Source organism: Drosophila novamexicana, unplaced genomic scaffold, assembly GCF_003285875.2.
Source record: "Drosophila novamexicana strain 15010-1031.04,08,12 unplaced genomic scaffold, DnovRS2.1 tig00000986-arrow-arrow-pilon, whole genome shotgun sequence".
In the NCBI taxonomy this organism is placed as follows: domain Eukaryota; kingdom Metazoa; phylum Arthropoda; class Insecta; order Diptera; family Drosophilidae; genus Drosophila; species Drosophila novamexicana.
In genome coordinates this window covers 490555-501992 of record NW_020824835.1, presented here as the reverse complement: position 1 = coordinate 501992, position 11438 = coordinate 490555, and the positions used below count along the sequence as shown (strand labels likewise).

Sequence of the window (11438 nt, the reverse complement as noted above, 5' to 3'; positions counted from 1 at the left end):
GATTTTTATTTCAAATGCTTTAAGGGGTGAGTAACTTAATAAAAAAAATGGATGTTTTCCATTTTTGTTTTTTAATTATTTTAATAAATTTGCAAATCTTTTTTCTTCTTTAAATATTTTTAATATGGTTCACATCTATTTCTTTAACTGATATTTAATAATAACATATCTAAAAATATATAAAATATAATATTGCAGATGAGATAAATATGTAACTTTTTAATATATTAAAAAACATAAGAAAAAAATATTTACTTCTAAGGGTTTTACAAAATCTAGGTTGTATCTCGTTAAAATTGTTTTATAAATAACGGTTTTTTTTTTGTATTCATTTTAATCACCCACATACATATATGTTTCTTCTTAATCTTTGGTAATTGATCAACTTGGCTAAAATTAATTTGCCTAAATAGGAAATATAATTTATTTATGACCGATCGTGATAATCACCATCAACTGATATGCCTGAAAACTCATCGCGTTTTCAAATAACATGTACAAATAATTCTCATTGTCTGCCGTTTATGTGCTCTCAAGGCGACTCTTAAAATTTATGATCAGTCTTAGACTTAGACTCAAGCACAAGTTTTTATGGTAAATGTCATGATTTTTAGTTTCCATTAAATGCATTGCACTCTGAACCAGCCACCGAAACCGCAGCTCGAACAGTCCGTTGGCCAAGCTCCCAAACGCTTTCGCCCAAATATCCAAATGCCACTCCCCAATCCCCCAAACCGACTTGGTAATAGCGCCAAGCCGGGGCCAAGTCATAGACATTTTCAATTTCAAACTGCTCGTACCACTTCATGGTGACGACGCTGGAGCTGCTGACGCAGAACAGACGACAGCCAGAATCGAAATTCACACACAGCAGCAGCAGCCGTTGCTGGCCAGGCTGCCCGATGAGGCAGGCTCCTTTATTTTTCGGGTTTCGGCTGCTGCGGATGCAGTTGCAGAGATCTGTGGTGATATCCCGCAAATATTGTAAGTAGAATGGCCAAGCAAAGCAAACAAAACAAATCGAAACGAAACAAAACCAAATAAAAACCCAAGCTAAACGGAACGAAACGCTGGCGACGCAGACGCCGCAGCTGGCGCGATTGAATGACTCCTCGTCGTCGGCCGTCTGAGATACTGACTGTCTATGGACTTGGACTGGACTGGACGACGACACACTTACAGGCGACGACGGGCCACAGCAGCATTCTCAGAAATATTGGTGTAGGTCACAGCCAGAGATAACATGCTGCGCCATCGAGTGTGTGCGCTGGCTGGCTGGCTGGCTGGCTGACTGCTTGACTGGATTGGGTCTCAGTTCTGGCCTCATTGTATGCAAATGTGCCACGATCAGCGACGAGCCACCACCCGCCCAGGCCGTGGCAGCCCACTGATGCTGCAACTGCAACTGCAACTCTGACTGTGACTGTGACTGCGACTGCGACTGATGCTGTTGATGCTCCTGCTCATGGGTGCCAGAATCGTTTTGTGTGCGAGAGTACTCGTACTCGTGTTCGTATTCGTACTCGCTGTCGTACTCATACTCGCATTCACATTCGCATTGGGTTTTGAGTTGTACGATTTTTGGCATTTTTGCATTTCCTTTGTCCTAGCCCAGGCCCAATGTAAGCTCCTTTGACCGCAAGGAGCACGGAGGATTGTTACATATTTTCCTCAGACCTCAATGTGTGTGCCACAAGCCACAAACACATAATCACAATAACAACTCAAGGTACTAATGCATAACCGAATCAAAGATACCCTCGACAGGTTAATTTTCATTTATTGGATTGCTTTACTTATATTAACTAAACACGTTTGTACACTGTTAACAACCTGGCGACTTTAACTAAAGCCACACAAATGGCGCATAAGACATGATATCTAATATCTCACAAATTATAAAAAATTAAAACTTTTATTGACAAGGAATATTAAGATGTGGGTTGCACTTAAGTTCTTTCTGAAAAACAGGTTCTGATTATATCATTCAGAAATCTGGAATATGTAGAATTGTCTGGAGTCGCGATTGATGTGTAATCGAAACACACACAGTTTACCTTACAATATCTTTTATTAAACTGAAAAACATTTACATTAAGATAAAAGCTTTTTTTTCAAAATTATGGTATTTTTTTTTATTTTATTTTTGTTGAAAAATGCAGCATGGATCGATTTTTTATATGTGATTTAACAGTTTTAGGACTGTATATTACGTTTTAAGGATATTAAATAATTCAAAATTATTTAATGCTCACCCTTTTACCATTTCCAAGGCAAATTCTTTATCATGTACTTTAAGAGCCAAATGGCAAAGTTGCAATACCACTGCAAGGGTATTCAAAAAAAATCAAAAAAAAAAAAACACAAAATTTTTAGAAATAAACGTCGACGACAATGGAAATGCTGCACACACAAAACAGAAAACATTTCAACAGGAACAACATGTAATTTTTGAGCTGCTTCAGCCCCAGCCCAGACTCCCCAGACATGCCGCCCGTGGGTCTCCCCCCCTTTAAAAGCCAACTCAGACTGAGCTAACCATATGCAATGCCTGGCTTGGCCCGTCTGGGGTCACGACACTTTTTGTGGCAACCACAGACGATGGCAGGAAAGCGCAGTCAAATAGTGGGAGAAGTATGGCAAAGGCATCAAGGCCTAAGGCTTGTGCTGCTCCTGCTGCTGCTGCGGCTGAGGCTGCGGCTGCTGTTGCTGTTGCCCCTGTGCCTTATTGTTTGTGCAACAGCAGCAGCAGCAGTTGGCGCGGTTGGACATTTTGGCTGGGGTCTGACCGATGGCAATGGCGACTGCGACTGCGACTGCCTGGCGTCAAGAGAATGCGTTGCGCTTGTTCCTTGGCTTTGATTTCGTTGCATTGTGGCCATTTCCTAGGAAAAAATGTTACATGAAATTAATAAATAGGCAAATAAATGTTAAACAGCTGCTGTTTTGTACGTGTTTCTCTTGTTGCTGCTGCTTTGCCGTTTGTTATTGTTGTATCTGCTGCTGCTGCTGTTGTTGTTGTTGTTGTCATTGCACGCGCACGGTAGCCATTGTGCTGCACACAGGGTGGTGGTGATGTTCCTGTTCCATGGCATTTGCATAACACCAAAGCAAACAAAAAAAGCCAAAAGTCCAGCACAGGATGTTTCCCAGGCCCTGTGAGATACAACTGTTGCTTCTGCCGCTGTTGCTGATGTCGGCTGCACTTCCTATCTGCCGGCCGCCTACTAAGCAGCCAGGTAACTAACGCCACTACCCCTCTCTCCCAACCCTTTTGGTAGCCCGAAGCCATGGCAAATCTCTCGTGCTCGCTTTGCCACTGCATGCCAAATCCTTTTTTTGCAGTTCACAGCAATTGCTTAGACCGCAATGGGGCCGAACTAAGCGGTTGCATTAGACTTGCCATGGAACTAATGCATTTATAGTCCAAGTCACTATGATTTACTCTACTCCGCCCTTACCAAAATCCAGATGATAAATAAAACCAACGATGGGGCTTGACTAAAAGCAACACTAAATTGTACCCTGTTAAAAGTGTGTCAAGAGCTTGAGCATATGGCTAAATAAAAGAAATAGAATTATATTATGAAAATATTGGATAAGTTAAGTATAAAACATATAAATATTTAGTATTGCATTGGTATTCATTTTGAATATTTTTTTTCTTTCCTCATCTGATTTAGGCATAACTTAAGCTAAGAGAGAACTTAAGACTCTTTCTTTTATTAAAAAATACACCCAGCCGCTTCCAAAGCGCCATCTCACTTGCACACGTCCAGAGAACTTCAAACCTTTGAATTTCAAATGGGCCACAGAGAAAATGCTAAGTCAAAGTCAGCATTGGCGCTATATTAATATGTAAGCCGCACAGGGGGGCTGTGGGGATAAGAAAAACATAATAATTCGTCTATAATTTATACACAATTGTAAATAAAATGTGTACAAGCATAATTTACACATAAAGACGATGCGCTACAAAAAAAACAGAAAAAAAAAAACAAAAAACTTGCAACATCATCACACGCGGATGTTGCACAGTGACTGGTGAAGGTGCAGGGTGAGCTGCATGGCCGAGGGAGCAAGCAACGGTGCTGGCAGGCGATTGCGATTAGAATGCAGAGCGGCCAGAGCAGAGCTGAGCAGAGCAGAGCAGGGCAGAAGATGGGCCAGACCAGGTGACTGAGAAATTGATCAACGCTGTGGCGGGACATAAACTAAAAGCTTATTTAACATTAATTTCGCCACGAAAATCACACAGCAATTTTAAACATCAGTTACATGGCGCAGGCAGCGACTGCCAGATCCAGCCAGGCAACCCCATTGGAAGCCACCGCAAACATGCGAAAATGTGCCCAAGCGACGCGAGACGCGCCCCTGCCACTCGCCCCACTCGCGCAGTTCGTGTAATCTAAGCTGCCATTAAACAAAATACAAGAAAACTTACGAAAACATATGCTACATATTACCGCCGATCCCAACTGAACTGCAACGAGGATGACAACGGAGGCGGAGCGGAGGCGCGACGATTCGCATCGCACAGTGACGGAAGTAAAGAAGCAGGCGCACAGTGGTATCGGTTGGAGTATTCTGTTACAAAATGAATGCTGATGACAATGATCTAAGTACTTTTTAAAATTTCAGTAAAATAAAAATATAAAAATAAATGTTGGAAAAATTTTATATTTATATTCAATAGTTATCAAATTATAAAAAAAGAAATAACATATAAATATTTAAATATAATTGCATTGTCGAATGGCGATTTGTTTGTTTTTTTTTTGACTAAAAGTGTTATAAGATTTGTGGTCAATGACTGAAAATAAAATACATTAAATGTTTTGACATATTATTTTTTTTAGCATTTGTTTTTTTTTTTTGGCCTCAAATATTTTTGTGCAATAATCGAAAATAAAATTAAAATTTCTTATAAATATTCATAGTTATTGAGTATACATATTTATATAGGTTTTGGTTTTCTGCCCACAGTTAAATGTAGCTGGCTGGTTGGCAGACTCAGCTCGCTTTTAGTGGGAGAGCTGCGGCTGAGCAATTGCACCTGCCTGAGCCTCAGTTTTAGCCTGTGCCTGAGCCTGAACCAAAGCCTCAGCCAGAGTCAGAGCCAGAGCCTGCTCTTTTTTGAACTGTGGCCATGTGCGATGCCGCTACAAGCAGCATAGCCCAGCAAGCTACAAAGATTTAGAGCGACATTAGAGCAGTCAATCCATCATGACTGAACATTACCATAAATTACACAGAAATAATTGATTATTACGAGTAGACACAGCGACCAAAGACAGAGCCCAGGCGCACTCGAGATACAGCAACAAGCGCCCAGTTCATTCTGCGTGTGCATCTGTGTGTACATTTATGTGTGTGTGTGTGTGTGTGTGTGTTTGTTGGGGGCAATGGTGCAACTGCTGCTCCGTTGCTCTACGCAGTTTAGCGAGCGCACCGATTTAGTTTAAATTACGTTGGGAAGATGCGCAACGGTCCCGGCCAACAAGTCGTTCAAGTTTTGACCGTCTTCTGAATCAGTTGGGCAATCATCGCTCAGACTAAGCACTTTGAACTCCACATACTGCTCCACACGCCTATCAACCTGAGTAATTGTAGTCACAAACCGCAACTCTGTATTTCCATTATTGTAAACAAATATTTATTTAACCAATTTAATGGTGGGGCAGACACATCAAGCTCTATAATTGCTCTTAATTTAAACTTAACACTTTGGAGAATATCAAAACATTAGAAAAAGGAAATATATAAGCTAACCCCCTTTAATTACCCTCTTCAATACAGAGTTTGTAGCTCTTCGCCTAAAACAAGATTTCTGCAAAGATCAAAATAAAATATATCTATATATTTACGTTAAAAGTAAGTATTTCTTCTGAAAACCTTTATTTTTACTTCTCGTTAGTTTACTTCTCAAGGATAAAATCCAAATATGCGCTTAACTTTAATATATGCCAAAACTAAATATATAATTTATTTATTACTCACTAATCATGCTGATGTTACCCTTCTATGCGCTTCCCACCCGTTTTGTAAGAGATTATTTGCACTCGCTTTAAATGAAATTTTACAATTGAGACTTTTTCAACTTTGTTGTGAGCCGCCTCTTTTTTTATGGTTACTCAATATTATAACGAGCTTCCAGCCATATCTTTGGCCAATGATCATCAGAGACAACGCTAACCAAGGTGAGCGTTAGACAGAGATGACGAGAGTATTTAATAAGGCTACTGTCGCTCGAATGATGCTTTGAATGATTGCAAGTGGCGATAATAGGGCAAGACACTGTGCTGTCAGTATGTCAAGTGGAAATGGACGACGCTTTATCGCGCTGACTCTTGAAGTTTATTACAGTGACATTTCAATTCTTCTGATTGGGATGATTTCGGTACCAACAATAGCCACTGCCGAGATCCCCACAGATCACAATGCCAACTGGCTAAAATCAATCTCTGCAACTCGGATTGCTCTCTCCCTCGTCTCTCTCTCTCTCTCTCTCGCTATCTCTGCCTTACACACACACTCTATCCCTCGCATTGATATTGCGCTGATTGTTGAAATTGATTGATCGTTGTATTTTTATTGAGTGATTGATATAAATACTGTTTGGCAGCAAATGCAAAGAGCTCGATCTGAGCACAAAAGGAAACAATAGTTTCAATTACAATAGACCCAACTAACTGGGGAATAAGGTTAGGAAATCTCTACCAGGGTTTTCGACTTCTGGCCATGCAATCGTATTGAAAGCTGCGCTAAAAATATTATTAGCCATTGAAATATTGTTTCCAAGGTGTTCGCACGCTAGCTCCAAACTCCAGGCTCCAGCTAGAGCTTATTGCTGCCTTCAATGTTCTTATCAAGATGCTTTCAATGTGCCGTTTAGGATTTTCATTTGCAGCATTTAGCTGCAAAACGCTCTATAAAAATAAAAAAAATAAAAAACTTTAAGTTGCTCTCGTGGCGAACTTGTGGGCGCTCTGTAAATTCGGATACGGATTCAGGTTCAGACTGGAATCTAGCGGCTCGACTGTATGTTGTTAGTTACTGGAGATGTGGTGGCCTCCACTCTACTCTACTATACTCCACGCGGCTGCTTCTGCCACGTTGCCGACACTCGTAAATTACAATAAATTATGTTGAAACTGATTATTCGACACAATTTATGAGGCCCTTTAAGTGGGCGTGTGCACTTTTATTTTATTGTGAATGATGATGTAAATGATGTTGGCAGGCACATTTTCATATTGTTGTTGTTCTTGTTGTTGTTGCTGTTGTTGTTTCTGTATACGTTGCACAAAATCAGCAACTTGGGTCAAGCTGTGGGTCGAGTTGAGTGCGGGTCAAGTTTTGGGCGACAAGATGGGTGATGGGTTAATGAGAGAAGCTTTTTTTGGGAAGGCTCATAAATTACGGCCTAAGCTAAATATGGCCTTTATGTGGCAAGTGCGGTAATTGTAAGAAGATCACAGTAACAAGAAATTAAAGAAGTTAAATCAGAAAAGTGGTTGAAGCTTTAACAATGCTTGCAAGCTTCCTTGGTCGTTGTGGCAGCCAAATAGAGTGAAAAAATAGCTGAAAATATTTATTGATATATTGACATATGACTATTTAAATAACCCCCAAAGAATATTACTTTTCAACGTGAAAACTTTAAATATAATTTACTATTTTCTTTAATCATAAAAAAATATTTTAAGTAGGCTCCAGCGCTTCAAGTTCTTGCCAGCTGGTCCCTAAAAATAAAAATAAAAATAAAATTAAAAAAAAAACTAAGAAAATGTGGGAGTGTGTTAACAACAACAACAAGAGCAACAAGCACCGAAACCCTATCGACAACGTCAAATCTGCGACTGCGTCGGAGCGCTGCAGCAGACTTATAAAGCACACATCATCATCATCATCAGCAGCAACAGCAGAAGCAGCATAGTCGGCAGCAGCAGCAGCATCGTCAACAGGCAATCGGGTTGAACAAGCAGGCCAAAAGGAGCAGCAGAGCGAACTGAAGCTGGGGAATAGCCTTGGCAGCGGCGTAGCAAAAATTTAATTAAGAAAATCAAGCCGAAAACTGCGTTGGGCGAGGAGCACTCGAGCGACGCCAACGACGGCGACGACGCTCCAGCTTTCATATCTGATGGAAAAGCAAGAGCCGCGACAACAGCAACAACAGCAACAAGAACAACAACAACAGCAGTAACAACATCTGAAAACGAGCGCTGCAAAAATTTGATGCTTTGCTTTGGCGCAGCGATTTGGATCAGTGCGACACAATGAGGACCACCATCAGGCTGCGCTGTTAACTTCGGCTCCATGCGGGTGTTTGCTCTTGTCAACAGCAAAAAAGAAAAGAAAACAGCAAGAACAGCGAACGGATTTCAATGATTATTCATTGGGCAAGGCGCATATAATCGCGCACACTTGTCTGCGACAAACAATTTCAGCAATTAGAATATCAAGCAATGCAGATCTCTGGCGATGCAGCAATTGACATAACCAAGATCAGAGAACACAGCTCGCACACCCTCTGCTTTTGCAAATGTGTGTATGTGTGTATGTGTGTGTGCGTGTGTATGTGTGTTGCTTTAATGACATTTCTGTGGAACAACAACAGCAACAGCGAAACACAAAACGCCCAGTGCTTTGTGTGTGGCAGCAAACGAAAGACTTAGGACACAAACTTGCAAATTAAAGCACATTAATTTTGCAGAACAACAAGACGAAACGGGCAAAAGCAGTTCTCTGGCGCGTTTCCCGCTGATTGATTACAACAGTTTCTGCCGCTGCCGCTGCTGCTGCTCTTTTGTGCCTGGGAAAAAAGTATCATAATCATAATAATGATAATAAAAATGGAAAACTTCTAGACGCCATATAAATCAGAGCAAATATGAATTGCTGTTTTGTCTGCGCATTTTGCTCTCTGCTGACTGTTTATTTGTTTTCTTGCTGGTTTACGTTGGCTTTTGTCAATTGGCAGAGACTCGCTCGTCGCACAGTGGCGCACATCAGTTCCCTGACTGGACAGATATAAAATAAATTCATAAAAATAAAATCAACTTATATGTTATATGAAAATCTGCATAATTTTATTCAAAATCGAGTTCAATATGTTAACTATTTTGGTCAACAAAGTTGCTAGAAACATGTTTATAATTTGATTTAACAGAAAATAAGGAAATTCTGTTATTCGTATTTTATAAAAACAAGTAAACATTTCCGGAATTTATATTTATTTATATATACTTATATTATTTGATGTAAAAATAAAAAATTTAAGCATCAAAACACTAGTAACATATCCTTGATATAAATAATCCTTCAGCTTACAGAGCTTGAAAGCTTGTGCCAAAGGCAACTTCTTCGTTCTTTACAGGATTTGCATCTACAAAAGAAGCAGCTGCATGCTATTTATCAAGTAAAAAGCGTTAAGTCAGCTACAAACAAGAGCAATTTAAAGCTAAGGTTTTGTTTTTTTTTTAAATCAGATTAGACAACACGTTACCCTCTTTTAAGCCACACTCGAGAAGACCAACTGGAGAGGACACTCTGAAACTATAGACGCTTCTTCCACATCTGTCAAGCCCATCAACTTCTTCTGCTGGATGGTGGTTTATTTGTTATGGGGCTCTTGGTGAGTTTATTGTTAACCAACTGCAATCGATTTAATTACTTATATTATGATAAGCCAATTGGGCTAGCAATTATGTTTTCTAAATATTTACAAACTTGTCGAGAATTCGCTTTCCATTATCGCATATTCATTCAGCTAGTTTGGCACTTTCACCACTGTTCAAATGGTGCTGACTGCATTCATTGTTCCATTGCGCTTGTAATTCTGTCTGGGCTGCCTTTGTGCTCAGACTCTGGTGGAGTTTCAGCTGAAGCTAGAGATCGGAGACGGCAGTCGTTGGCAGTTGCCAGTTGCTGTTGTTGTTGTTGTTGTTGTTGTTGGCGGCTGTGGTTGTCGCCGCCACAGTTTTTTTTTTGTTTTTTTTTTTTTTTTTTTTTTGGAGTCCCCATTGTCTGTGTGGGAAACTGGCGCGCTTGGCTTGTAAAAACTTCTGGTGAACAATGTATCCGCATCCACTGTCGTTCGAGTGCGCACAGTTTTCAATGCCAAATGCTTTATGCATCGGCGCATTACCAATCATAAGCATGGGGCATAAGCATTTTGGACAATGAGCAAACGCCACATAAATTTACCAATGGCCAGCTGAGAGCGATATGCATATGCGGATAGTTTAACCTAGATACCAGCTGCATCCAATCGCCACAAGACGCGTTGCATCTTTTGGTGCCAATCATTATATTTTAACAGCTTGTTTGCTCGCTTGTTTTACAAATTGAAATCGCCGTCCGCTCGGCGTCCACGTTGCCAATGTTACAATAAATTTAAATAAACACAAGCCTTTTTGCCGACGACTCGAATGGAGGATTTGGATGTGGCTGTGGCTCTGGCTGCGAAAGAGGCTGCGATGGTGCCGTTTGCATCCTGGCCTAATCGCTGCGTTTAATTTACTTAAATTATACTAATGATCTTGAGCGCTCCTCGCGGCCAAGTCGCTTGGCCACAACTCTCAAGTCTCATTTGTTTTGGCTCGTTTGCAGGCGGCTCAATTGATTTGGCCAAAGCAGCCGCCAAAGCAGCCGCCGACGACGACGACGTTGCCCGAGTGGACGCTGCTGCTGGGGCGAGTGCGAATGCGAGTGTTGAAATTGAGGGCTAACAGCGACTGGAACGTTGTGCGAGTGTCGCTAGATATGGCCTGACATTTAGATGAAGTGTCTGTGAATCTGAGCCGGGTCTCTCTCGATACCCAGCTCCAGCTGCGTTTTGCTCTTGCTAAATGTCGACATTGTCGTTGTCTTTGCTGTTGCCGTTTTGCCGTTGCAGTCGGTCTGCAGGTCGCCGTGTAATTCCATTCATAAACAAAACTTTAATTTTATTGCACATTCGAGTTGACACAGTCAGCAGTCAGCGCTGCGCAACAATCTGCAAGAGTCTTTGCTTGTGTGAAGGCGTTGCCAAATGGGTGTGGGCATTGGCCAGTTCGAGTGCCCGTGCTAGTCGCTATGGGTACTCACAAACGATTATCATAGACCTCAAAATGGCTCAATTAGTTCTCATGGGCCGCCATTTGATGATGCGGCTGTTGGCGGCGTCTTGCCCAAAGTTTATTGATTGGCATTGCATAGTTTTGACTCAGAAACCGCAAGAAGTGTGCAGCTTGTAAGAATTTTTGGAATTCGACTCTTGAATTTGCTGGAAAAACTTCTGCTTATTGCTGCTTATTATTCTGCTTATCTTGATATATTATGTTGGGACTTGCCCACTTGCTGCTTGAGCTATAATTTTCCTGGTAAAGAAAGCAAGCAATATTTAAAGTGCGTTTTAGATTAAAGATTGTCATTTGTCTTTTGGTTAGGGAATA

At 40.9% G+C, this 11438-nt stretch overlaps 1 protein-coding gene across 1 annotated transcript; it reads right to left on the bottom strand.

The window, feature by feature from the left end:
* Positions 1-2123: 2123 nt before the first annotated feature.
* On the bottom strand, positions 2124-3218 carry LOC115765710. Its single transcript, XM_030709370.1, has 2 exons — positions 2953-3218; positions 2124-2885 (listed from the first exon to the last, which is right to left on the bottom strand). Exons 1-2 carry the CDS (start codon positions 3099-3101, stop codon positions 2726-2728), a joined length of 309 nt encoding a protein of 102 aa, XP_030565230.1. The 5' UTR covers positions 3102-3218; the 3' UTR covers positions 2124-2725.
* Between the last annotated feature and the right edge of the window lie 8220 nt (positions 3219-11438).